This window comes from Zophobas morio, unplaced genomic scaffold (genome assembly GCF_036711695.1).
Source record: "Zophobas morio isolate AGI-343-1 ecotype UQ-CSIRO unplaced genomic scaffold, CSIRO_AGI_Zmor_V1 ptg000011l, whole genome shotgun sequence".
In the NCBI taxonomy this organism is placed as follows: domain Eukaryota; kingdom Metazoa; phylum Arthropoda; class Insecta; order Coleoptera; family Tenebrionidae; genus Zophobas; species Zophobas morio.
Window position 1 is genome coordinate 24868773 of NW_026972116.1, and position 26792 is coordinate 24895564.

At 32.4% G+C, this 26792-nt stretch overlaps 6 protein-coding genes across 7 annotated transcripts; 3 read left to right on the forward strand and 3 right to left on the reverse strand.

The window, feature by feature from the left end:
- Positions 1-1034: 1034 nt before the first annotated feature.
- On the forward strand, positions 1035-2131 carry LOC135127267 (casein kinase II subunit beta-like). 2 transcript variants are annotated; one of them, XM_064053708.1, is made up of 4 exons: positions 1035-1091; positions 1428-1542; positions 1596-1784; positions 1836-2131. In XM_064053708.1, exons 2-4 carry the CDS (start codon positions 1443-1445, stop codon positions 2072-2074), a joined length of 528 nt encoding a protein of 175 aa, XP_063909778.1. In that variant the 5' UTR covers positions 1035-1091; positions 1428-1442; the 3' UTR covers positions 2075-2131. The 2 variants fall into 2 exon arrangements, with proteins under 2 accessions (XP_063909778.1, XP_063909777.1); XM_064053707.1 differs by lacking the exon at positions 1035-1091 and adding an exon at positions 1216-1381.
- On the reverse strand, positions 2103-16011 carry LOC135127264 (nonsense-mediated mRNA decay factor SMG7-like). Its single transcript, XM_064053703.1, has 11 exons — positions 15796-16011; positions 15531-15747; positions 15212-15486; positions 14980-15165; positions 14550-14926; positions 14336-14479; positions 14085-14280; positions 13904-14028; positions 9026-9246; positions 8178-8933; positions 2103-2483 (listed from the first exon to the last, which is right to left on the reverse strand). The coding sequence occupies exons 1-11, from the start codon at positions 15825-15827 to the stop codon at positions 2262-2264; spliced, it is 2751 nt and encodes a 916-aa protein (XP_063909773.1). The 5' UTR covers positions 15828-16011; the 3' UTR covers positions 2103-2261.
- Positions 16012-16018: 7 nt separating this feature from the next.
- Positions 16019-17655, forward strand: LOC135127268 (iron-sulfur cluster transfer protein NUBPL-like). The gene is made up of 3 exons (XM_064053709.1): positions 16019-16339; positions 16390-16546; positions 16681-17655. The coding sequence occupies exons 1-3, from the start codon at positions 16289-16291 to the stop codon at positions 16890-16892; spliced, it is 420 nt and encodes a 139-aa protein (XP_063909779.1). The 5' UTR covers positions 16019-16288; the 3' UTR covers positions 16893-17655.
- A 568-nt stretch (positions 17656-18223) lies between these two features.
- LOC135127265 (iron-sulfur cluster transfer protein NUBPL-like) lies at positions 18224-19994 on the forward strand. Its single transcript, XM_064053704.1, has 4 exons — positions 18224-18890; positions 18941-19097; positions 19232-19397; positions 19444-19994. The coding sequence occupies exons 1-4, from the start codon at positions 18840-18842 to the stop codon at positions 19985-19987; spliced, it is 918 nt and encodes a 305-aa protein (XP_063909774.1). The 5' UTR covers positions 18224-18839; the 3' UTR covers positions 19988-19994.
- On the reverse strand, positions 19978-20866 carry LOC135127266 (phosphoglycerate mutase 2-like). The gene has a single exon (XM_064053706.1). It carries the CDS (start codon positions 20772-20774, stop codon positions 20004-20006), a length of 771 nt encoding a protein of 256 aa, XP_063909776.1. The 5' UTR covers positions 20775-20866; the 3' UTR covers positions 19978-20003.
- Positions 20867-25596: 4730 nt separating this feature from the next.
- On the reverse strand, positions 25597-26541 carry LOC135127284 (phosphoglycerate mutase 2-like). The gene has a single exon (XM_064053730.1). It carries the CDS (start codon positions 26490-26492, stop codon positions 25650-25652), a length of 843 nt encoding a protein of 280 aa, XP_063909800.1. The 5' UTR covers positions 26493-26541; the 3' UTR covers positions 25597-25649.
- Between the last annotated feature and the right edge of the window lie 251 nt (positions 26542-26792).

Consider the following 26792-nt stretch of genomic DNA (forward strand, 5'->3'; position numbering starts at 1 on the left):
TTTCTGAAGAAGTATAAAGAATTTCGCGCAGTTCTAGTGTTTTATATTTTTGAAAAAGTTTAAAAAATCTCGGGGACTCTCGCCTAGTGCTTTATTTTTGAAGAAGTTTAAAGAATCTCGGGCACCTCTATTGCTTAATTTTTGAAGAAGTTTACCTAAGGATCACAGCCACCCCTAGTGTTTTATTTTTGAAGAAGTTTAAAGAATCTCGCGAACCTCTCCTCTAGTGTTTTATTTTTAAAGAAATTTAAAGAATCTTCGGCAACTCTTGGTGTTTTATTTTTGAAATAGTTTAAAGAGTCTCAGGGACCTCTCCTCTGGTGTTTTATTTTTTTGAAGAAGTTTAAAGAATCTCTAGCATCTCTCTTCTGGTGCTTTATTTTTGAAAATGTTTAAAGAATTTCAGGGACCTCTCCTCTGGTGTTTTATTTTTGAAGAACTTTAAAAAATCTCGAGGACCTCTCCTTGAAAAATTTTAAAGAATCTCGGGGGAAGTCTGAGCAAAAAAATACACTAATTGTTTCATCTCAATAGATTCACAATATAGAAAACAAATATAGAATCAAGAAAGTAAATTCTATTAACAGAACTGATTGCAATAGTTCCAGGTCCAACATAAATGAAAAACAAGTTTGGTGTTTTAAATGTAATTAAAGTAAAGGAAAAAAACTTTTTTAAATCAAACAGCTTTTTAAATAACATTTGCCGTATACAAGACACGTTAATTAATTTAATTAATCTTAATTTTTGTGAAAACTTTCAGACCTCTCAAATTCTTCCTAATAAATCTACTTATATGTTTGTGGGTTAAGTACCTACCTTAAGTGACCGGACCTAACTTGAAAAATTTTGCAATATTTCCACATTCTACACTCATTTGCTGCTGCTTTATTGCTCTGCAAAAACTTTCAGAATGACTTTTTGAGTAACTGAACTTCCTTTTACAGTACTTGTTTTGTCAGTTTTTACTTAAATCGCGCAGTGTTGCCACACACATAAATAAAACACATTATTGTTTTTATTACTTCATAGTACTTTATTAGCCACATTGACGCCCCTATAACTTAAATCAAGAAAGCATACCAACTCAAGTAATGTATATTCTTATTAAACTTTTTCCAATTTTCCAATTTCGAGTGCTGCCCTCTGCAGATTGCCACCACTATACAATCGTAGAAAAAATTTTAGAAAACAAACTCAGACGAACATGCAAACATTTTTATTGTTTCTTTGTGTGTGTAGTGCTTTAATGTTTCCTTGCTAACTTGCAAACCTAAGATAAAAAATGAGTGGTACTCCAATCCTTTCCTCATCCCCAGAAAGTGAAATTTCGTGGATTGAAGCTTTTTGCGCACAAGAGCACCATACATTTTTTTGCGAAGTAAAGTTAACATCCAGTTGTGCACCACAAAGACCCTAATTTTCAGGTAAGCAAGGCCTTCATGTTGGACCCTTTGAATTTAGCAGGATTGCCCAGATACGTGCGTCATTTCAAAGAGGCTTTGAACGTCATAGAAGACAATACATTACTAATAAAAATCGGTTGGTTTGTCGTATATGAATTTACTAGTTTAATTCCACTATTATGTACGCAGACGATCCCAACGAGCGAGTACAAGCCATAGCAAAGATAGGCAAGTATGCTAAAACCCTGTATGGGTTAATCCACGCCCGCTATATTCTAACAGAGCCAGGAATAGACCAAATGTGTGAAAAATTCCGCAGAGGAGATTTCGGTTATTGTCCCCGTGTTTATTGTAAATTTCAGAAAGTGCTCCCCATAGGTAAGAAACAAAATACCCAGGAAAGTCTGTAATCTGTAGTCTACTTGGTAGGATTGTCAGATGATCCTGGAAAAGACAGCGTGAAACTCTACTGCCCCAAATGTATGGAAGTGTTCAACATTGAACGTTACAAACACATAGATGGGGCTTTCTTCGGTACCAGATTCCCCCACGTCTTCTTCATGGTCCTCCCAGACCAAAGACCCCCACCTCCAAAAAAAAAGTACATACCTAGTATGCATCCTTGCGCTTATGAACTGCAAACGAATGGAGCGACCAATCCCAGTTGACGAAATTATCTTTATAATGAAAACAAACTTGTACAAATTCTTTTAATAATTTTTAGATTACACCACTAAATTCAACTAAACTCTTTTTTTTTTAAATAAATGGTATTACATCAACGTTTAAATATCCCGTGGCCAGGGCTCAACAAAACGAGTATGTTTATAAATATACTATACAACAGAAATTAAACTATATGTCATTTTTTTGTGATTGCTGCTGCTCTAGCAGCTGGGCCAAAGACTGGGGGCCTTGGCCGGTAAATAAGGAGTGTTGTGGTAGATGTGTGGGTTGGTTTTCCTGTGGTTTTGTGTTTCTTAGCTGTCCAACCAAGTTCGGTGTCCAGGTGTTGGTGTTGAAGAGTGAATAGCCAGGTGAAGTTGTTGGGTTTTGCATGAAGGTGTTATCGGTGGCCTAAAAATGAGCAGTATTATTTTTCGTACATAAAACTGAGTTTCTTTGATGTTATAAATTGATTTAATAGTAGTAAGAAATCTTAGACCAATCTGTAGACTTATTATTTTGAAAAACAAGAGATAATTTAAATTGGATTTTTTTTAAATTCTGGGGATTTTGTCGTGGTTGGTATGACAAATGTCGGATTGTGGCATTTGAAATTTAAATTGAGACAATCAAGTATTAACAATGTGTGAAATTAAATTGCGCCCCCAGAAATACGGGAAATTGCGTAAAGTAGCATCCAGAATGTTTATTTATTATCATAAATCTCGTTCTGGTGTGCGAAAAATATGTAGTTCTTTTGACGTTATTTTTGTTGTTTGTCAGTGACATTTGTAATGATAACCAAACGTGAGAAGTTAATTAAATCAAGTGCGAAAAACACCCATAAATCGGGGAAAGACGAAACCAAACACCGTTAATACGAGTGTAAAGCATAGGAAAAACCGCATGAAGAATAGTACGGCCACCATAGTTTCCTTCCCCTAAATTCTCAAGTGGACCTGTCGCTTTTACGTCTATTGCGACGTTTTATTGGCGCATACTTCTCAAACTATTTCCACTGTGACATGTGTTTTCAATTTAGTTCAGTGTTTTAGTTGGCACTTTTACCAACAGATGGAATTTTAAAAATCATATATATAAACAACGTAAAAGTTAATTATGTATCAAGGGTACTATGAAGTGGTATAAATTCCAAATAAAACCCGTGGTACATACAAAATTTAATGTCTTACCGTTTAGTTTTTGATATTTCCAAAAAAAAAGGCATCTTTGCACATTCTTTTATTGGTTGCATTTACTTCTGAAGATTTAAACAACTATAACTATAGAAAAGAAATTAATGTAAGTACTGATAAGCTACGAATGTCAAACCACAGTATTTTATCCACTTTAAACAGGATTGTTTGTTTGGATTTTTTTTTATTTTTTGGAATTTTGGATTTTTTTCATTTTTTTAATTTTTGGTATATATTCAATTTTTTGGATTCTTTGAATTCAAGAGTTTCTTAGGTTTTTGGATTTATCCAATATTTTTCGATTTTTTGGATGTATTCTATTTTATATTTTTTTTAATTTTTGGAATATTTCCATTTTTTTTTTGATTTCTTAAATCATATAATTTTCTTATTTTTTAGATATTTTTGATTTTTCGGATCTTTTTGGATTTTCTGGACTGTGCATTTTTTGGATTTTTCGGATTTTTTGTATTTGTTTGGATTTCATTGACTTGCTGGATTTTTGGATTTTCTGGTTTGGATATTTTTAAATTTTTTGAACTTTTTGGATTTTCTGGATTGTTTGATGTTTTGATTTTTTTGGGTATTCCGGATTTCTATGATTTTTTGGATTTTTATAGTTTGTTTGGATTTTTTGGTTTTTCTGGATTATTTGGATTTTTCAATTTTTTTGGATTTTCTGTATATTATTTTTGGATTTTTTGGACTTTTTGGATTTTTTGGATTTTTCAGCTTTTTGGTTTTACTAGACATTTTGATTTCCACATTTTCTGGAATGTTTGGAATTTTTGAAATTGTGTGGATTTTCTGTTTTTTTTTTTTTTATTTTCTTGCAATGGATTTTTTCGGATTTTCTGAATTTTCAGATTTAATGGATCTTTGAACTTTGTTTTTAAATTTTTTGGATTCTCCGGATTTCTGATCTTTTTTTGGATTTTCTGGTTCATTGGGAATTTTTGGATTTTATGTTTTTTGAACTTTGTTTTTTTCTGGATCGTTTACATTTTTTGGATTTTTCGGATTATTTCGATTTTTTTGGAGTTTTCGGTTTGTTTGGATCTTTTTTGGATATTTTGGAATTTGTGAATTTTCTGGATTTCTGTATTTATTTACTGGACTTTTCGTATTTCAGGATTTTTTTTTTAATATTTGAAATTTTTTGGATTTTCTGGGTTTTCTAATTTTCTTTTTGGATTTTCTGGATTTCTTAAATTTTTTGGATTCCTTGTACTTGCTGGATTTTTGGATTTTCTGGTTTGGATATTTTGAACTTTTTGGATTTTCCGGATTTTATGGATCGTTGAGATTTTTCCATTTTATTTTCCGGATTTTTTTGATTTTTTGGATTTCTGAATTGTTTAGATGTTTTGGTTTTTCTGGATTGTTCGGATTATTTGAAATTTTTTGGATTTTCTGTATTTTACTTTTGGATTTCTTGGACTTTTTGGATTTTTTGGTTTTTTTGGATTTTTTGATTTCCGCATTTTCTGGAATGTTTGGAATTTTTGAAATTGTTTTTTCTGGATTTTTTGATTTTCTGGATAAGGATTTTTTGGGATTTTCTGGATTGTTTAGGTTTAATGAATTTTTTGGACTTTCTGTATTTTTTAAATTGTTTGGATTTTCTGGATTCCTGATTTTTTTGGAGTTTATCCTTTTTTTTATTTTGTTTGTTTCTGGATTGTTCAGATTTTTCCACGATTTTTCGGATTATTTGGATTTTTTTGGAGTTTCTGAATTTTTTGGACTTTTTGAATTTTCTGTATTTACTGAACTTTTTGTATTTCCGGATTTTTTTAATGTTTGGATTTTTTGTAATTGTTTGGATTTTCTGGATTTCCTGGATTTTTTGGTTTTTCTGAATTGTTTGGATTTGCTGTATTTTATTTTTGGATATCTTGGACTTTTTGGATTTTCTGGGTTTTTGGTTTTCTTGGACTTTTAGATTTCCGCATTTTCTAGAATGTTTGGAATTTTTTTAATTGTTTTAATTCTCTGGATTTTTTGATTTTTTTGATTTTCTGGGATTTTCTGGATTGTTTAGGTTTAATGAATTTTTTGGACATTCTGTATTTTTAACATTTTTTGGATTTTATGCTTTTTTGAATTTAGTTTTTTTTGGATTGTTTAGAATTTTCCACGATTTTTCGAATTATTTGGAGTTTTTTGGAGGTTCTGAATTTTTTGGATTTCTTGGGCTTTTTGGTTTTGGGTTTTTTGTTTTCGGAATGTTTGGATCTTTTTTGAATTTTTGGACTTTTTGGATCTTCTGTATTTACTGAACTTTTTGCATTTCCGGATTTTTTTAATGTTTGGATTTTTTGATTTTCTGGCAATGGATTTTTGGGATTTTCTAGATTGTTTAGATTTAATGGATTTTTAGGACGTTGTGTATTTTTTGAATAGCTTGGACTTTCCTAAATTTCTGGATTTTTTTAATTTTCTGCATTTTTGATTTTTTTTAATTTTCTGGTTCGGAATTTTTGGATTTTATGCTTTTTTGAATTTTTTGTGTTTTTTTTTTTGGATTGTTCAGGTTTTTTGGATTTTTTAGATTTTTCGTATTATTTGCTTTTCTTTGGAGTTTCTGAATTTTTTAGAAGTCATAAATTTTGTGGATTTCGTGGATTTTTTTTTTATTTTATGGGTATAGTTTTTGGGATTCTCTGGATTGTTTACATTTACTGGATTTTTAGGACGTTGTGTATTTTTTGAATAGCTTGGATATTCCGAAATTTCTGGATTTTTTGAATTTTCTGCATTTTTGATTTTTTTTTGGATTTTCTGGTTCGGAATTTTTGGATTTTATGCTTTTTTTGAATTTTTTGTGTTTTTTTTCTGAATTGTTCAGATTTTTTGGATGTCATAAATTTTTTTGATTTCTTGGACTTTTGGGATTTTCTGGATTATTGAATATTTTGGATTTTCTGAAATTTCTTCATTTTTTAAAGTTTCTGGATTTGACTTTTTTGGATTGTTTGGATTGTCTGGTTTGAATTTTTTTTTAGATTTCTTGGACTTTTTTGTTTTTTTTTTAATGTTTGGATCTTTTTTAGATTTTTGGATTTTATGGAAATGGATTTTTTGGATTTTCTGGAAATGGATTTTTTGGGATATTCTGGATTGTTTAGATTTAATGGATTTCTTGGATTTTTCGGGTTTTTTTGAATTTTTCAGGTTTTCTGGGTTGTTTGAATTTCTTGTATTTTTTGGATTTTTTGAAATTTTTTGGATTTTCTGGATTTCTGGATGTTTGAGTATTTTGTATTTAATTTTTTTTTTGGTTTTTTGGATTGTCTGGATCTTTTTTGGATTTTTTCAATTTTTTTGTATTTCCTGGATTCTTTGATTTTTTGAGATTTTCTGGATTGTTTAGATTTAATGCATTTTTTGAAAATTTTTGGATTGTCTGGATTTCTTGGACTCTTTGGATTATCTGGATTTTCTGGATTTTTAAAAAATTGTTAGATTTTATGGATTTCTGGATTTTTGAATATTTAGATTTTAATTTGGTTTCTTGGATTGTTTGGGCCTTTTTTGGATGTTTTGGATTTTCCACATTGTTTAAATTTTTTGTATTTTCTGGATTTTCTGATCCTTTGTATTTCAGAATGTTTGTTTTTTCAACTTTTTGGATTTTCTAGATTGTTTGAACTTTATGGATTTTTTGAATTGTTTAGAATTTTTGGATTTCTCAGGTTTTTTGATTTTTGGAATTTTTTGGTTTTTATGGATTTTTTAGGATTTTCTGGATTGTTCCGATTTTTTAATGTTGTAGTTTCTTTTGGATTGTTTAGAATTTTTGGGATTTTATAGAATTTTTGGATATTTTCAATTTTTTGGATTTTTAGGATTTTCTGGATTGTTTGGGTTCTCTAGATTATTTATTTTTTTACGATTGTCTGGATTTCTTGGATTTTTTAGGATAGTCTAGATTATTTTTTATTTTTTAGATTCTCTTGGATTTTTTAGAATTTTTGGATTTTGTTTTTTTGGATATTTTCGATTTTTCGGGATTGTCGGATTTCTGGATTCTCTTAAATTTTTTGAATTTTCTGGATTTTTAGGGTTTTATAAACTTTCTGGATTTCCTGGATTTGGATTTTTTGGAATTTTCTGGAGTTTCTAGATTGTTTGGATTTTATAGAATTTTTACGATTTTCTGATTATTCGGACTTTTTTATTGTTTAGATTCTTTTGGATTCTTTAAATTTTTTGGATTTTATGGATTTTTTGGAATTTTCGGATTCCCTAGAATTTTTTTAATTTTCTGGATTTTTTGAAATTTTTTGGATTTTCTGGATTTCTGAATATTTTGTATTTTTTTTTGGCTTGTTTGGATTTTACGGATTTTTTGGATATTTTAAGATTCCCTGCATTCGGATTTTTTAGAATTTTTGGATTTTTCTGGATTTTTTGAATTTTTTTTCTTGAGTTTTTTGGGCTTCTTGCATTTCTGAGATTTTCTGGATTTTTTGGTTTTTAAATTTTTTAGATATTTTCGATTTTTTGATTTCTTGAGGTTCTTGGGTTCTTTACATTTGTTGGATTTTTTAAATTTTTTGGAAATTTTCGATTTTTTGGATTATTGGATTTGCCGAGGTTCTTGGGTTTTTTGCATTTCATGGATTTTGCCTGTTACCAAAGATCGTGATTTCAATAATAGCCCTGTCACCGTATACTAAATAATAGTTGGTTGCCAGCCAATTGCATTTTCTGTTGACGTTACTATGGCAACCACTCTTAATACTCGAGGGTATTATTTGGTCAATAATGTACCTCAAATCCACGCCATTATAGACAAGCAACAAAACGGCAAGACATAAAAATCACAAAACACCGCAATCATAAAAAGACTAAAGACTGGTCTAACCAAAACCACCAAACCTGTCAACCCCAATCCACTCACATTAATTCCTCTTCCACTAACAGCCCCCATATTGTTCGACTCCTTCAACATCGTCTGCCGCATTGACATCCCGTGCCCACCTTCAAAATTCATCCCCCCCTCCAAGAAGCTCCTCCCGAAATTGTTCCACGGCGAGTTAAACATATCCCCACCCGCCTGATTACTCTGCTTATAATCCTGCATATAGTTCACGTTACCCCCAAACGGATAACTCATCTGGAAACTATCGTTCCTCTGGTAGTTCTGGAGGTTGTTCGGCCACCACGGCGACGAATTCGGCACCGACTCCTCCATCTTCACACTATACGGATTACTATTAAACTGCACATTCTGGTACTGCGGCAGCACCCTCTGGTGGACCGTCGGATTGAACGCACTCGGCTGCATCTGCACACTCCCACCCCCGAAATTCGGCTTGTTACTCGTCGTGCTGTTAAAAAGCGACTGCGAACTGGGCGGGTACGGCACCATCGGCGGCGGCACCGGTTTGGTGTTCGGGGGCGGCACGTCGGTCTTCGGCGGAAACACGAAGTTCGTGGGCTGGTTGATGGGGGGCGGCGGCTTCGTCACGTTCCTCAAGGTGTTGAGAAAGTCGGGCTGGGTGGGCGGCGGGATGGGGAAGGCGGGGTGGTTCTGGTTGAAGCTCTGGGTGCGGAGAGGGGGGTTGAATTGGGAGGTGGAGGGGGATGAGATGGGTTTGGGGTCGAAAGTGACTAGTTTGTCCTTGTCTTTGATTTCTTCCACGTTGAACTTTACCTAGAATGGGGGGGTCACGTGATGAAAAAGACACGGTTGTGTTAGGGTCTATATTTGCGTGAAGTACACTGGGTTCAGGCGGATTTACTCACCTGCTTGTTTTCTTCGAGTTTTTTGAAAATGGACTGGAGGGCTATGTTTTGTTTTGATCGTTTCGCTTTCGAGGTCTCTTTTTTGCTGTTGTTGGAGGAGGAGCTGGAGTTGCTGAGGTCGGACATCGCGGTGGGCTCGGCCGAGGAGAGGAGTTCGCGCTCTTCGCGCGATTTTTCGAGGGAGCCTTGTGGTTTCAAAATGCCGCCTCTTTTTTCCGAACCTATGGAAAGGAAGAATACACTGGGTATTGTTTTTGAAGGGGTTTTGCAAAATTGAAATGTCGCGAAAAATAACGTAAAAAAAATGCTCGAAGGTTAGTACAATTACGAGGTACAATAAAACACAACCAGAGATGCTAAAATACCGTTTCTTATAAAATGGCTCTTGATTCTCGTTATCAAGTTTTTTTAGTTTTTCTGGATTGTTTGGATTTTCCAGATTTTTTTGAATTTTCAGGATTTTTTGGATTTACTGGACTTCGGATTTCCGGATTTTCTGGAATGTTTGGATTTTTTGAATTTTCTGGATTGTTTGGATTTTTGGATATGGATATTTTGGGGTTTTCTAGCTTACTTAATATTTGGAATTTTTGAATTTTCTGTATTTTTTTTCTGGATTTCTGTATTTTTTTATTTTTTGGATTTTCTGGATTGTTAGGAATTTTTGGATTTTATGCTTTATTAATTTTCTGGACTGTTTAGATTTTTTGGATCCTGCGAATTATTCGGACTTTTTCGGATTTTCTGATTTTTTGATTTCTTGGCCTTTTAGGGTTTTCTGGATTTTTTTGAATTTTGGGTTTTCCGGGTTTTCTAGATTGTGTGGGTTTTGTGAAGTTTTTTATATTTTTTGGATTTTCTGCATTGTTTGGTTTTTATAGACTTTTGTAATTCTTGGATTTTTTGAATTTTGTGTTTTTTTTTTATTCTTTTATTTCCGGATTTCCTAGATTTTTTGAATTTTCTGGACTTTCTCAATTTTGTTAGGTTTTTCTGGATTTCTAGATCGTTTGAATTTTTGGATTTTATTGTTTTTTGGTTTTTTCGTTTTTCTGGACTGTTTACATTTCTTGGAATTTTGGGGTTTTCCGGGTTTTTTGGATTGCCAGGATTTTTATATTTTTTTTATTGTCGTTTGCATTCTTTTAATTTTCTAGATCGTTTGGTTTTTGTACCTTTTGGATATTTAAATTTTCTTAATTTTTTAGATTTTTTTGATTTTGTGGATTTCCTGGGTTTTTAGAATTTTCTGGATTGCTTGGGTTCTTTGGATTTGATTTTTTTTATCTTCTAGATTGTTTGGAATTTATAGATTTTTTAAAATTTTCTGGATTATTCCGATTTTTTAATTTTCTAGTTTCTTTTGGATTCTTTAGAATTTTTGGATTTTATGGAATTTTTGGATATTTTCAATTTTTTGGATTTTCGGATTTTTTAAATTTTCTGGATCGTTTGATTTATATGGATTTCTAGTACTTTTTGGATTTTTGAATTTTCTCGATTTTCCGGACTTTTTGGATTTTTTTGATTTCCAGGATTTTTAGGATTTTCTGGATTGCTTGGGTTCTCTAGATTTCTGATTTTTTTGGACCTTCTAGATTGTTTGGATTTAATTGACTTTTTAGGATTTTCCAGATTATTTTTTATTTTTGAGATTCTCTTGGATTTTTTTAGATTTTTTGGGATTTTCGGATTTTCTGGATTCTCTTACATTTTTTGAATTTTCTGGATTTCCTGGATTTGGATTTTTTGGAATTTTCTGGATTTGGATTTTTTGGAATTTTCTGGATTTTCTAGATTGTTTGGATTTTATAAATTTTTTTGGACTTTCAGGATTTTTTGGATTTACTGGACTTTGGATTTCTGAATATGGATTTTTTGGGTTTTTCCGGATTATTTAATTTTTGGAGTTTCTGAATTTTTTGTATTTTTTTATTTTTTTTATTTTCTGGATTTCTTTATTTTTTGGATTTTCGGGATTGTTAGGAATTTTTGGATTTTATGCTTTATTGGATTTTCTGGACTGTTTAGATTTTTTGGACCCTGCAAATTATTCGGACTTTTTTGGATTTTCTGATATTTTTTTTTTATTTTTTGGGTTTTCCGGGTTTTCTAGATTTTCTGGATTTTTTGAAGTTTTTTATATTTTCTAGATTTTTTGGATTTTCTGGATTGTTTGGTTTTTATGCATTACAAAAGAATGCATTCTTGGATTTTTTGAATTTTCTGATTTTCCGGATGTTTTTTTATTTTTTTTTAATTTCCAGATTTCCTGGATTTTTTAAATTTTCTGGACTTTTTGCAATTTTGTTTGATTTTTCTGGATTTCTAGATTGTTTGAATTATTGGATTTTGTTTTTTGGATTTTCTCGTTTTTCTGGACTGTTTACATTTCTTGGATTCTTCGGAAAATTGGGATTTTATGGATTTTTTTTTTGGATCTTTTAGACTTTTGGGATTTACCGGGTTTTCTGGATTGTGTGGATTTTTAATTTTTTTTATATTGTCTGCATTTTTTTAATTTTCTGGATCGTTTGGTTTTTGTACCTTTTGAATCTTTGAATTTTCTTAATTTTTCCTGGATTTTTAGGATTTCCAATTTTTTTGAATTTTCGGATTTTTTAAATTTTCTGGATCGTTTGGTTTATATGGATTTCCTGTACTTTTTGGATTATCGAATTTTCTGGATTTTCCAGGATTTTCAGGGTTTTCTGGATTGCTTGGGTTCTATAGATTTCTGATTATTTTTTATTTTTTAGAATCTCTTGGATTTTTCTAGAATTTTTGGATTTTTTTTTGGATATTTTTGATTTTTTGGGATTTTCGAATTTTCTGGATTCTCTTAAATTTCTTGAATTTTCTGGATTTTTAGGTGTTTATAAATTTTCTGGATTTCCTGGATTTGGATTTTTTGGAATTTTCTGCAGTTTCTAGATTGTTTGGATTTTATAGATTTTTACGATTTTCTGATTATTCGGACTTTTTTATTTTTTAGATTCTTTTGGATTCTTTGAAATTTTTGGATTTTATGGATTTTTTGTGATTTTCGAATTCTTTGAACTTTTTTAAGTTTCTGGATTTTTTGAATTTTTTTTTGATTTTCTGAATTTTTTATTTCTTGGATTTTCTGGATTTTATGACTTTTTGGACTTTCTAGTTTTTCTGAATTGTTGGATTCTTTTTTATTTCTTGGACTTTTTGGGTTTTCTATATTTTTTGAATTCTTTTTTGGACTTTTTGGGTTTTCCGGGTTTTCTGGATTGTGTATTATTTGAAATTTTTGATATTTTCTGGATTTCTGGATCTTTAATTTTTTTGGATTTGGATTTTTTGGATTTTCTAGATCGTTTGGATTTTATGGATTTTTTGGCATTTTCTGGATTATTCGAATGTTTTGGATATTTTCAATTTTTTGGGATTTTCGGATTTTTTAATTTTCTGGATCGTTTGGTTTATATGGATTTCTTGTACTGTCTGGATTTTTGAATTTTCTGGATTTTTAGGATTTTCTGGATTGCTTAGGTTCTCTAGATTTCTGATTTTTTTTTGGACCTTCTAGATTGTTTGGATTTTATGGACTTCTTAGGATTTTCTAGATTATTTTTTAGATTCTCTTGGATTTTTTTAAGAATTTTTGGATTTTGTTTTTTTTGGATATTTTCGATTTTTTTGGGATTTTCGGATTTTCTGGATTCTCTTAAATTTTTTAAATTTTCTGGAGTTTCTAGATTGTTTGGATTTTATAGATTTTTTACGATTTTCTGATTATTCGGACTTTTTTATTTTTTAGATTCTTTTGGATTCTTTAAAATTTTCTGGATTTTTTGAATTTTTTGTATTTTCTGAATTTTTTATTTTTTGGATTTTCTGGAATGTTTGGGATTTTTGGATTTTATGCCTTTCTGGACTTTCTAGTTTTTCTGAATTGTTTACATTTGTTGGATTTTTCGGATCATTCGGGTTTGTTTTGGATTATCTGATTTTTTTTATTTCTTGCACTTTTTGGGTTTTCTAGGTTTTTTGAATTCTTTTTTGGACTTTTTGGGTTTTCTGGATTGTGTGGATTATTTAAAATTTTTGATATTTTCTGGATTTCTGGATTTTTAATTTTTTTGGAATTGGATTTTTTTAATTTTTTTGAGTTTTTGGGATTTTCTGGATTATTCGGATTTTTTGGATATTCTGAAATGTTTATGGATTTTTTGGATATTTTCGATTTTTCGGGATCTTCGAATTTTTTTGGATTTTCTTAAATTTTTTGGATTGTGAGATTTCTCGAGGTTTCTGGGTTTCATGTATTTCCTGGATTTTTTCGTTTTTTAAATTTTTTAGATATTTACGATTTTCTGGATTATCGGATTTCTTGAGGCTATTGTATTCTTTGAATTTTTTGGATTTTGCCTGTTTTTTAGTTTCTTTATTTTTTCAATTACTCGATTTTTCATTGTTCCGATTTTATGATTTTAGGTTTTTTAAATTTTTTAAATTGTTCATTTCTTCATTATTTTTTGTTTCTTCACGTCTTCACTTGAATGAAAAATTATAAACTCGAAAGAAACATAAAAAAATAAAATAAATGAAAAAGCGAAAAGTTGTGATATGAAATCTAGAAAATTAATCTTATAAAATCGGGAAAATGAAAAATCGAAAAATGAAAACTTTTAAACGAAAAATTGTTAAACTAACTGTAGTTTAGAAGATTATCTGTCTATAAAAAACGAATACAGACGCGGATACACGGCAGACAGACACACGAAAACCAGAGACCCACGTTTTCGTATTCAACGGGTCGAGAAAACATAAAAGTAGCGAGTCGCCCGATGAACTCGATTACAATACTTCCTTAGCTTACGCTCGGAAAACAATATCAAAAAGTACCTTTTTTGCTAGACGTCGGCGACACATCCGTAATATGAAACGACTTCATCTCTTCCAACAAATCGTTAGTAGGATCAGGCTGGATACACCCCGGCTCGAAACTAATCTTCTCATCGTCCACAGTCCTGAAAATCCAATTTTTCACACCTCTTAAAACCCAAAATAAGCGAAAAATACATACTTCGTCACAAGTTTAGTATTATTCACATCCAAATCACTCACAAACACCCCAAAATCCAAAAGCCGTTTCATGCGCACCATCTTTTCGGTACTTTCATCCCCTACATCATCCTCCTTAAAATTCAACTCTTTAAAATTCTTCAAAAGCGGCCGAAACCCTTGCAGCATTTTATCCTCAAACAGGGGCGTGTTCGCGTCTACAAAAACAAAACCACCCACAATCAGTGACTCCCCACAACAACCTAACCTCACATTTCGAACAATCAAAATCTTTCAAATACGGCTGCACGTTGTTCAGCAGCTTGCACAAACTCGGCCAAATCTGCAGCCTGTTGGTGAAAATCACCTCCTTGAGCACGTCGGGCTCGTTCTTGATCCAGTAGGTCAGAAGTTTCACTGAAAACAGACCAATCAGAACGTTGCTGTGGTCACGTGACCAAGGACTGCGTTTTGTCGCGCAGTGTACCTGCCGGGAGGGCGTAGTACTCCAGCAGACTCTCGTCGTTTTTCAGGGTGTGTACAGGAATGAGGAACGCGCTCAACGACCCCGCCAACAGATCTAGGATGTGTTGTCTGACGATTTTTTCGTCTTCCGTCAATTCGTCCGTGAGACTCGTCGAAGTCACGTGTTTTAAGGCATACAAGTTGATGGCAGTAATTTTGATCAGTTTTTCGCTGGTGAAACTCTGCGTCGCCACTAACGCTGTCATTGTGGCGTTCAAGCTTTTGACGCCGACTTCGGCCTGGGTTAGGTCTGTGGCGGTGTGGAGGAGGGCGTGGGTGCATAGGAAAATTTGGATGAACTCGTTGACGGTGATTTTGCTATGAATTTTCTCAAGGGGGCTGAAATTTCCATTGATTGTATTACTAACATTGTTTTTTTTTTTAATAAGTACCTTTCTTTGTCAATTGCTGAGCTTAAAGTACTCAGGAGGTTTGTAGTAGACGCTGGAAAGGGGTTTTTCACTGCAATTCCTCTGATGTAGTAGAACACAGTTGATAATTTATCCCCCTGACTGGCTTCCAACAGGGCTAGTTGGTTATACGGGTGTCCGCTAGTGGGCGACACTAAAATAGCTTGCCTGAAACCCAAAATGAGCAACCTTCACACTAAAACCGCCCCCTTACTTATAAAAATTCTCCGCTTGTTTTCTTTGGTTCCTGTATCTAGCAATATCACCTAAATGCACTAAACAGTACTGACAAATATAGACGCAAGACGACGACTGGGGCAAATTTAATTCAGTCGCGAAATTCGTTTCACCATAGGCATTTCCCCGCCGTCTGAATGGCAAATCAATATCAAAAACGTTGCACAGTTCGTGCAACAACGTCAAATAAAACCCCGACGCGGCCTCCAAGCACCACGTCAAGAGTGCCTGACACTCAGACCGACGAGCATTCTAAAAAACCCCACTCAAATTAATTCTCCCACCACAAAACCCACCTTTTTGTCTCTAGTTAACTCCTGAAGCACGGAAATGTGATTCTTGAACCCTATGTTCCACAAGTCTTGCTCCACTTTCTTGTCCAGCGCGTACTCCAGATCCAGAACTAGGGCCTGGTGGTAAATAGTCTGCAGTTTTTGCTGATCAGTCCATGCCTGCGAGTCCGATAGCAGGTCGCTTTTTTTCAAAACACGAACCTTCAAGTCCTCAGCTTGCCTGTAACGACTAATTTAGCGACGAATCGGTTTTTATTGGGGTTTTTACTTCAGGATTTGGACAGCTGCTTTGTAGCCCATTCTTGGTGAATCTTGACCAGGAAAGCGATATTAAACAATAATGAACCCCACACATAGCCTATTTAGGCGCGAATTCATCACTAAAACATTTATAAATGAGAGAATAAGTGGAAAATATGCGAAACAAACAAAATTTGAGGTTTGAGGTTAGGAGTAGGTTTACTGATGAAGCGAATTGTCAAAGTCACGTGATGATGTAATACAAACTATTGCGTAAACGAACTTTTGAATAATGGTTACAATGCGGCACGAATTCGTCGCAATTTCGTTTGACCGACGTTTTTAAACCAAACTTGCTTTTTCTAGCCCAGTCACAAAAAAACACAAAATTAAATACTACTCAAACCCAAACCAGTTCAAAGTAGTGCAAATGTACCACCCTTCAAGTCTTAACAATTAACTCTTGTTTTTCGTACTAAACCGGTGTTAATTTAAGTACTGTGTTATGTAAATTGGTCATAATGAACGTCCTGCGAAAATTCCCACCATCCAGTCAAAGTTCATGTTTCAAGGTAATTTTGAGGTTATGTCAGTTTTATTTTATAAAGAGGCGCGATTCTAGAGATTTTTGTCGTCCAAACAACCCAGCGAGGCTTTAAAACAGCACCAGGCCAAAATCATGGGTCGCGGGCTCCCCACTAAAAAACCCATCGATGGGGTTAAGCACGTCATCGTAGTTTCGTCTGGTAAAGCCGGCGTTGGAAAAAGTACAACTTCAGGTTAATCATAATCCAAGCTGTTAGTTGCAATGTGGTGTGCTCATCGCTCTTACCATTAAAGTAGGCGGTCACGTTATGACGTAATGGTGGGAGGAGCCCACTTGACCAATCGTGTACTAAAGTCAAGTTTGCAGTGAATTTAGCCGCAGGTCTCAAACTAGCTTATCCCGATTCGGACGTAGGGTTGCTCGATGTGGATGTGTTCGGGCCGTCCATACCCTTGATGATGAATCTGCACGATACGCTGCTATTAAACGAAAAAAATTTGATGGTGCCTTTGGTTAATTATGGAGTGAAATGGTGGGTCCAAACGTTGTTAATTTTTTGGGATTTTCGGATTTTTTAAATTTTCTGGATCATGTGGTTTATATGGATTTCTTGTACTTTTTGGATTTTTGAATTTTCTGGATTTTTTGATTTTTTGATTTCCAGGATTTTCAGGATTTTCTGGATTGCTTGGGTTCTCTAGATTTCTGATTATTTTTAATTTTTTAGATTCTCTTGGGTTTTTAAGAATTTTTGGATTTTGTTTTTTTTTTTTGGACATTTTCGATTTTTTTGGATTGTCGGATTTCTGGATTCTCTTAAATATTTTGAATTTTCTGGATTTTTAGGTTTTTATAAATTTTCTGGATTTCCTGAATTTGGATTTTTTGGAATTTTCTGGAGTTTCTAGATTGTTTGGATTTTATAGAATTTTTACGATTTTCTGATTATTCGGACTTTTTTATTTTTTAGATTCTTTCGGATTCTTTAAAATTTTTGGATTTCATGGATTTTTTGGGATTTTCGGATTCTCTCGAATTTTTTTAATTACCTGAATTTTTTATTTCTTGGATTTTCTGGATTGTTTGGAATTTTTGGATTTTATGACTTTTTGGACTTTCTAGTTTTTCTGAATTGTTTAGATTTGTTGGATTCTTTTTTATTTCTTGGACTTTTTGGGTTTTCTAGATTTTTTGAATTCTTTTTTGGACTTTTTGGGTTTTCCGGGTTTTCTGGATTGTGTGGATTATTTGAAATTTTTGATATTTTCTGGATTTCTGGATTTTTAATTTTTTTGGGTTTGGATTTTTGAATTTTTTGGATTTTCTAGATCGTTTGGATTTTATGGATTTTTTTGATTTCCTGGATTTTTAGGATTTTCTGGGTTCTCTAGATTTCTGATTTTTTTTGGACCTTCTAGATTGTTTGGATTTTATGGACTTTTTAGGATTTGCTAGATAATTTTTTATTTTTTAGATTCTCTTGGATTTTTTTAGAATCTTTGGATTTTGTTTTTTTGGATATTTTCGATTTTTTGGGATTTCCGGATTTTCTAGATTCTCTTAAATTTTTTGAATTTTCTGGAGTTTCTAGATTCTTTGAATTTTATAGATTTTTTACGATTTTCTGATTATTCGGACTTTTTTTTAATTTTTAGATTCTTTTGGATTCTGTACAAATTTTGGATTTTATGGATTTTTTGGGATTTTCGGATTCTCTAGAATTTCTTAATTTTCTGGATTTTTTGAATTTTTTTGATTTTCTGAATTTTTAGTTTTTTGGATTTTCTGGATTGTTTGGAATTTTTGGATTTTATGACTTTTTGGACTTTCTAGTTTTTCTAATTGTTTAAATTTGTTAGATTCTTTTTTATTTCTTGAACTTTTTGGGTTTTCCGGGTTTTCTGGATTGTGTGGATTAGTTGAACTTTTTGATATTTTCTAGATTTCGGGATTTTTAATTTTTTTGAATTTGGATTTTTTGAATTTTTTGGATTTTCTAGATCGTTTGGATGTTATGAATTTTTTGGGATTTTCTGGATTATTCGAATTTTTTGGATATTCTGGATTGTTTATGGATTTTTTGGATATTTTCGATTTTTTGGGATCTTCGGATTTTTTTTGATTTTCTTAAATTTTTTGAATTATTGAGAACATTTATAAATGAGAGAATAAGTGGAAAATATGCGAAAAAACAAAATTTGAGGTTTGAGGTTAGGAGTAGATTTACTGATGAAGCGGATTGTCAAAGTCACGTGATGATGTAATACAAACTATTGCGTAAACGAACTTTTGAATAATGGTTACAATGCGGCACGAATTCGTCGCAATTTCGTTTGACCGACGTTTTTAAACCAAACTTGCTTTTTCTAGCCCAGTCACAAAAAACGACAAAATTAAATACTACTCAAACCCAAACCAGTTCAAAGTAGTGCAAATGTACCACCCTTCAAGTCTTAACAATGAACTCTTGTTTTTCGTACTAAACCGGTGTTAATTTAAGTACTGTGTTATGTAAATTGGTCATAATGAACGTCCTGCGAAAATTCCCACCATCCAGTCAAAGTTCATGTTTCAAGGTAATTTTGAGGTTATGTCAGTTTTATTTTATAAAGAGGCGCGATTCTAGAGATTTTTGTCGTCCAAACAACCCAGCGAGGCTTTAAAACACCACCAGGCCAAAATCATGGGTCGCGGGCTCCCCACTAAAAAACCCATTGATGGGGTTAAGCACGTCGTCGTAGTTTCGTCTGGTAAAGGCGGCGTTGGAAAAAGTACAACTTCAGGTTAATCATAATCCAAGCTGTTAGTTGCAATGTGGTGTGCTCATCGCTCTCACCATTAAAGTAGGCGGGCACGTTATGACGTAATGGTGGGAGGAGCCCACTTGACCAATCACGTACTAAAGTCAAGTTTGCAGTGAATTTAGCCGCAGGTCTCAAACTAGCTTATCCCGATTCGGACGTAGGGTTGCTAGATGTGGATGTGTTCGGGCCGTCCATACCCTTGATGATGAATCTCCACGATACGCCGCTATTAAACGAGAAAAATTTGATGGTGCCTTTGGTTAATTACGGAGTGAAATGGTAGGTATTCAGGTGGGTCCAAACGTTGTTAATTTTTTTATTATAGTATGTCAATGGGGTTTTTGATTGAAGAAGGGGCTCCTGTTATTTGGAGGGGTTTGATGGTGATGCAAGCTTTAGACAAATTGTTGCGACAAGTGGATTGGGGCTCAATCGACTATTTGGTGGTTGATACGCCCCCAGGAACCGGCGATACGCACTTATCTTTAGTGCAAAATGTGCCTATTTCAGGGGTTCTTCTTATAACAACCCCCCAGCCGGCGTCGCTTCAAGTCACTAAACGTGGAGCCGTCATGTACCAAAAGTTGGCAGTACCTATTATAGGTTTGGTGGAAAATATGTCTTCAGTGACGTGTCCGTCGTGTTTAAATAGCGTCAAACTTTTTGGAGACGGTACTACCAGTTTGGCTGCTGAGGTTAACTCGAGTATCATTGAAAGCTTCCCTTTAGATCAACTAATTTCGTCTAGTACTGATGGTGGTACGCCTGTTGTGGTCAAAGACCCGGGGAACTTACAGTCGAAGTCGTACGTAAGTTTGGCGAAAAAAGTGGTCGAATTTTTAGAAAAAAATAAACGAAGTAGTTCGTAGTATTTTATTATTTTTTTTATTTTGCTTTCCCTTGTTTGGCCACTTCCTCCATAGCCTTCTTCACCGTCTCGGGATCCCCTAGAAACTTCAAACTCCCGTCACGACACGGTCTCAAACGTTCATCCAGAATATACACAAACGGAATCCCCGTGGGCAAATTCAACCCCATGATTCTCTCCTCGTCCATTCGATCCAGATGTTTAACAATCCCCCGCAGACTATTCCCATGCGCCACAATAATAACCTCCTTCCCTTCCTTAATCCTCGGCGCGATTTTTTCATTCCAAAACGGCAGCGTCCTCTCAATAGTCAGCTTCAAGCTCTCGAACATCGGAAACTGGTCTCTAGGCGGGCCGTTTGTGTACCTCGGGTCGTCAATGATCTCCTGGTAATACGGATGCTTGTCGTCCATGGCGGGCGGAGGCACGTCGTAGCTCCGCCTCCAAATCTGCACTTGCTCCTCCCCGTACTTGGTGGCCGTCTCGGTTTTGTTCAAGCCTGTCAAAGCGCCGTAGTGGCGCTCGTTGAGTCGCCACGTTTGCTCGACGGGGATGGTTTCCTGGCCCAGGATTTTGAGGATGATGGAGAGGGTTTCGTGGGCGCGGGATAGGAGTGAAGTGAAGGCGATGTCGAATTTGTGGTTGGAGTCTTTGAGGGCTTGGCCTGCCTTGGCAGCTTCTTCTTTGCCTTTGTCGCTCAAGTGGGCGTCCACCCAGCCGCAGAAGAGGTTCTTTTGGTTCCATTCGGACTCGCCGTGGCGGACCATGACGACTTTGTAGGGAGCCATTGTGGGAATGTCGCGCTGGTTGAAGTGGCAGTTTTGGACGTTTGGGTGACATGGTACGTCATGGTTGTGGGTTGCTGGGTGATAAATTGATAATGATAATAATAGAAAAATGCGTCGAAGGTTATTTCAATAGGTAAATTTCGCTTCTTTGAAAAGTTATAAAATTTGTTTGCGATTTTATGTTTCATTTTCTTTATTTTTTAATGTGAAAATTTTCAATTAAAAAAATTGACGATTTTAGATTTTTTCCATTTTTCAATTAGCTATTGGAATTTTTAAATTTTCAATTTTTAATTCTTCAATTTATTGATATTTGGTTTTTCTAATTTTCGATCTTCCAGTATTACAGTTATAATTTTTCGATTTTACAATTTTTGGGTTTTCGAATTTTTCGATTCGATTTTTTTTTTAATTTTTTTGATTCATTGATTTTTTTCGATATCTAAGTTTCTTGATTTTTAGTATTTCAATGTTTCGATTTTTCGTTTCTTTAATTTTCGATTAGCAATTTTTGAATTTTTCATTTTTCTGTCTTGAATTTTAAGATATGCATTCTTCGAGTTTTCATTTTAAAATTATTCAGTTTTCCGATTTGCCAACTTTTGGATGTCTTAGTTTCGCATTTTTACAAATTTTCGAATAGCAATTTTTTGTTTTCTACTTTTTCTTTTTTCAATGGGAAATTTTTCAATTTTTTGATTTTTCAACTTTGGATTTTTCGTTTCTTCAATTCCAGATTTTTCGGTTTTTCGATTTTCAAATTTTTTGTCTTTAATTTTTGATTTGTAATTTTTCTAGTTTTTATGTTACATATGTATCTAATAATTATTACAATTTTGAAAATCTTTCACTTTTTCAATTTTACAATTTTGGAATTTTTCCATTTTTCACTTATTATTGGATTTCATTTTTTGATTTTTAATTCTTCAATTTATTGATATGTAATTTTTCAATTTTTCGATCTTCCAATATTACAGTTGTTCGACGTTACAATTTTGGCAATTCTATAATTTTTCGATTTTGCAGTTTTTGAGTTTTTAAATTTTTCGATTCAATTCGTTTTTTCCCAATTTTTTGATTCGTTGATTTTTTCGATTTTTAGTTTTTCAGTGTTTCGATTTTATTATTTTTTAATCAATTTCGATTTTTTTTATTTCTCATTTCTTCAATTTTCGATTAGCAAATTTTGAATTTTTCATTTCTTATTTCTTGAATTCTGCGATACGCATTCTTCGAGTTTCATTTTAAAATTATTCAGTTTTCCAATTTTCCAACTTTTGGATGTTTCAGTTTTTCATTTCTACAATTTTTCGAACAGCAATTTTTGTTTCGGTTTTTTATTTTCTTTATTTTTAAAATTTTCGGTTTTTCAATGTTCTAATTTTCTAATTTTTCTTTTTTTTTTTCAATGTGAAATGTTTCAATTTTTCGATTTTTCAAATGTAGGTACACTTTTTAATTTTTCGTTTTTTCGATTACATATTTTTCAGTTTATCGATTTTTCAATTTTTCGTGTCTTCTATTTTTCGTCTGCAATTTTTCTAGTATTTATTTTACATACAATTATGTGTCTAATAATTATTACAATTTTTAAAATTTTTTACTTTTTCAATTTTACGAGATTAGAATTTTTCCATTTTTCAATTTATTGATATTTAATTTTTCTATTTTTCGGTCTTTCAATATTACAATTCGATTTTACGCTTTTTGGGTTATACAATTTGTCAATGTTTCGATATTTTTTATCAATTTCGATTTTTTAATCTTTCGATTTGCAATTTTGAATTTTTCATTTTTTTGTTCCTTCAATTTTACGATATGAATTCTTCGAATTTTCATTTTAATATTTTTCAGTTTTCCGATTTTTCAATATTTCATTTCTATAATTTTTTGGTTTTCGGTCTTCTGACTTTCTAATTTTTCGATCTTGCAATTTTTCGTTTATTCAGTTTTTGATTTACCATTTTTCTATTTTTCATTTTAAATATGTAATAATTATAATAATTATTGATTTAAAAATTTTTCACTTTTTCAATTTTAGGATTTTCGATTTTTTTTTCCAACTTTTGAATGTTTCAATTTGTCATTTCTACAACTTTTCGGATGGCCATTTTTTGTTTAAGTTTTTATTTTTTTTATTTTTTCAAATTTTCGGTTTATTATTACTTTTAATTTTCTAATTTTTCTTTTTTTCGATGTGAAATTTTTCAATTATTCGGTTTTCAATTTTTCAACTTTTTAATTTTTCGTTTTTTTCAATTTCAGATCTTTTAGTTTCTCGATTTTTCAATTTTTGATTTGCAATGTATCTAATTTTAAAATTTTTTCACTTTTTCAATTTTACGATTTTAGAATTTTTCCATTCCAATATTACTTTTTTTCGACTTTATAATTTTGGCGATTTTACAATTTTTGGGTTTTCAAATTTTTCGATTCGATTTTTCTTTTTTCCAATTTTTTTATTCAATTTATTTCCGTTTCTTCAGTTACTCGATTTACAATTTTTCGATGTTTCGATTTTTTTTTTAATTTTTTTCTTTAATTTTACATGTATTCTTCGAGTTTTCATTTTAAAATTTTTCAGTTTTCCGATTTTCCAACTTTTAAATCTTTCAATTTTGTAATTTTTCGAACTGTCAATATTTCATTTCTACAATTTTTTGATTTTTCAATCTTATGATTTTCTAATTTTTCGTTCATCCAATTTTTGTTTTGTAATCTTTCGAATTTTCAATACTTCATTTCTACAATTTTTTGATTTTTCAATTTTTCGGTTTTTCAATCTTCTGATTTTCTAATTTTTCGATTTTTTTTTATTTTTTCATTTCTTTTGTTCCTTTAATTTTACGGCATGCATTCTTCGAGTTTTCATTTAAAAATTTCTCATTTTCCGATTTTCCAACTTTTGAATCTTTCAATTTTTAGAGTTTGCAATTCGATTTTTCAGTATTTCATTTCTACAATTTTTCGATTTTTCATTTCTGCAATTTTTCGGTTTTTCAATTTTTGTTTTGTAATTTTTCGAATTTCCAATACTTCATTTCTACAATTTTTTGATTTTTCAATTTTTCATTTCTACAATTTTTCGATTTTTCATTTCTGCAATTTTTCGGTTTTTCAATTTTTGTTTTGTAATTTTTCAAATTTCCAATACTTCATTTCTACAATTTTTTGATTTTTCAATTTTTCATTTCTACAATTTTTCGGTTTTTCAATCTTCCGATTTTCTAATTTTTCGATTTTTCAATTTTTATATTAATTTTTCGTTTTTTTCATTTTAGATTTTGAAAATTTTCGTTTATTCAATTTTTGATTTACAATTTTTCTAATTTTCATTTTTAAATATGTATCTAATAATTAGTATAATTTTAAAAATGTATCACTTTTTCAATTCAAGGATTTTAGAATCTTTCCATTATTCAAATATTGGATTTTAAAACTTTTTCAATTATTCAATTTTTAGATTTTTAATTTTTCAATCTTCTGATTTTCTAATTTTCCAACTTTTGAATCTTTCAATTTTTCGAATTTTCAATACATATTTCATGTCTACAATTTTTCCATTTTTCATTTCTACAATTTTTTAATTTTTTGATCTTCCAATATTACTTCTTTTTCGACTTTACAATTTTGGCGATTCTATCGTTCTTTGATTTTACAATTTTTGGGTTTTCTAATTTTTCGATTTGATTTTTCTTTTTTCCAATTTTATGATTCAATTTATTTCCGTTTCTTCAGTTAATCGATTTACAATTTTTCGATGTTTTAAATTTTATTTTCATTTTTTTATTTAATTTTACGACATGTATTCTTCGAGTTTTCATTTTAAAATTTTTCAGTTTTCCGATTTTCCAACTTTTGAATCTTTCAATTTTTAAATTAATTTTTTAATTTTTCGTTTTTTTCATTTTAGATTTTGAAATTTTTCGTTTATTTAATTTTTGATTTACATTTTTTCTAATTTTCACTTTAAATATGTATCTAATAATTACTATACATAATTTTAAAAATGTATCACTTTTTCAATTATAGAATTTTAAAATCTTTCTATTTTTCAGTTATCCAATTCTCGACCTCCTGATTTCCTAATTTTTAGATTTTTCAACTTTTAAATTTATATTTTAATTTTTCGTTTTTTCCGCTTTAGATTTTGCAATTTTTCATTTAATTTAATTTTTCAATTTGTCGATATTTAATTTTTCGAACTTTCAGTATTACAGTTTTTTGACTTTACAATTTTGACGATTCTACAATTTTTCCATTATACAATTTTTGGGTTTTCCAATTTTTCAATTCGATTCGTTTTTTCGTTTTTTCCAATTTTTCCATTCGTTAATTTTTTTCATTTTTTGTTTTTCAATGTTTCGATTCTTCGTTTTTTCAGTTCTTCGATTTGCAATTTTAAGATTATTCAATTTTTCGACTTTTCAAATCAAAAAATGGAAAGAAACTTAAAAATCGAATAAGTGCAAAATCCAAATAATGAACATTTTCATATTTCAGATAGACCAAATTTTGTGATGACGTCATGACCTGACCTAACCTTAAAACGTTTGCAAGATTTCACAGCATTCGGTTTTGCAGTTTCAAAGTTAAACTTCAAAATGCTATTACACATTTTTAATTTTTTTTCCAAAAATCTGAATGTGTAGGGTGAAAACTCAACAGATTATCCGTCCACTAAAAATCGGGACAGACGGCAGACAGACACGCGGAAACAGGCGACCTAAAATATTTATTTGTACTCTAGGGGTCATGAAACGTCGAGAAAACACAATGGATGATGGACTCGGATTACAATACTTCCTTAGCTTACACTCGGGAAGTAAAAGACTTTTAAATTCCAGATTCATTTATTGAAAAAACCCTCCATTCTCACTTCGCCTTCCCCTGACTAGCCACCGCCTCCATGGCCTTCTTCACCGTCTCCGGGTCCCCCAGAAACTGCAAACTCCCATCCGGACACGGCTTCATGTTATCATCCAAAGTATACACAAACGGAATCCCCGTCGGTAGATTCAACCCCATAATTTTTTCCTCGCTCATCTGGTCCAAATGTTTGACAATCCCCCTCAGACTATTCCCATGCGCCGCAATAATCACCTGCTTCCCCGCCTTGACCTTGGGCACGATCCTCTCATTCCAAAACGGCAGCGTCCTCTCAATCGTCAGCTTCAGACTCTCAAACATCGGAAACTTATCCTGCGGCGGCCCGTTCTTGTACCTCGGATCGCACACAATCTGCTGATAATACGGGTGCTTTTCGTCCATCGGGGGCGGAGGCTTGTCGAAGCTCCGCCTCCAAAGCTTCACCTGCTCCTCCCCGAACTTCTTCGCCGTCTCGGTCTTGTTCAACCCGGTCAGAGCGCCGTAGTGGCGCTCGTTTAGGCGCCACGTGGTCTCAACCGGGATTCGCTGACCCAGGGTTTTGAGGATGATGCAGAGGGTTTCTTGGGCCCGGGACAGCACCGAGGTGTAGGCCTGGTCGAACTTGTATCCAGACTTTTTGAGGTACTTTCCGGCGTTGGCAGCTTCCTGTTTACCCTTGTCGCTCAAATGGGCGTCCACCCAGCCGCAGAAAAGGTTCTTCTGGTTCCATTCGGACTCGCCGTGACGGACCATCACGATTTTGTAGGGGGCTTTCGATTGGGAGCAACATCGGCGCAGTTTTAATGTGGGTGTCAGTTTTAGACAGTGGGATGACACGAGGTACGCCATAATTTTATTATTTTTTTAGAATCAAGTTGGCTGGTCATCATAATAAAAAAAGAAACACTTGGGGGCGACTGTGTGAGCATATAATGCTGCTCGAGAACGAGGTGCGATGTTCTCACGCTTAATTCTTATGGAAAAATATGTTTTATTAGTCCTTGCAACAACCCATAAACATAAATCTATCTAAAATACAATAAAATGATTTATAATAATTAGCGTTGGAAGTATATGTTGAGCATACAAAAAATTCAAATACGTACATACAATATTGTGTCCAGTACCAAATATTGTATCTTCCGGTGT

Bases quoted from the DNA above. Each gene is read 5' to 3' on its own strand.
- LOC135127267 (XM_064053707.1), top strand. From the start codon at position 1,286: ATGAGTGGTACTCCAATCCTTTCCTCATCCCCAGAAAGTGAAATTTCG. The intron at 1,543-1,595 runs GTTGGTTTGTCG...TTATGTACGCAG, and splicing joins TACATTACTAATAAAAATCG to ACGATCCCAACGAGCGAGTA. The intron at 1,785-1,835 runs GTAAGAAACAAA...TCTACTTGGTAG, and splicing joins TCAGAAAGTGCTCCCCATAG to GATTGTCAGATGATCCTGGA.
- LOC135127264 (XM_064053703.1), bottom strand. From the start codon at position 15,827: ATGGGCTACAAAGCAGCTGTCCAAATCCTGAA. The intron at 8,934-9,025 runs GTGAGTAAATCC...CCCCCATTCTAG, and splicing joins AACTCGAAGAAAACAAGCAG to GTAAAGTTCAACGTGGAAGA. The intron at 2,484-8,177 runs GTGAGTGGATTG...GCTCATTTTTAG, and splicing joins TTAGTGGAAGAGGAATTAAT to GCCACCGATAACACCTTCAT.
- LOC135127268 (XM_064053709.1), top strand. From the start codon at position 16,289: ATGAACGTCCTGCGAAAATTCCCACCATCCAGTCAAAGTTCATGTTTC. The intron at 16,340-16,389 runs GTAATTTTGAGG...GCGCGATTCTAG, and splicing joins GTCAAAGTTCATGTTTCAAG to AGATTTTTGTCGTCCAAACA. The intron at 16,547-16,680 runs GTTAATCATAAT...TCAAGTTTGCAG, and splicing joins TGGAAAAAGTACAACTTCAG to TGAATTTAGCCGCAGGTCTC.
- LOC135127265 (XM_064053704.1), top strand. From the start codon at position 18,840: ATGAACGTCCTGCGAAAATTCCCACCATCCAGTCAAAGTTCATGTTTC. The intron at 18,891-18,940 runs GTAATTTTGAGG...GCGCGATTCTAG, and splicing joins GTCAAAGTTCATGTTTCAAG to AGATTTTTGTCGTCCAAACA. The intron at 19,398-19,443 runs GTAGGTATTCAG...TTTTTATTATAG, and splicing joins GTTAATTACGGAGTGAAATG to TATGTCAATGGGGTTTTTGA.
- LOC135127266 (XM_064053706.1), bottom strand. From the start codon at position 20,774: ATGGCTCCCTACAAAGTCGTCATGGTCCGCCACGGCGAGTCCGAATGG.
- LOC135127284 (XM_064053730.1), bottom strand. From the start codon at position 26,492: ATGGCGTACCTCGTGTCATCCCACTGTCTAAAACTGACACCCACATTA.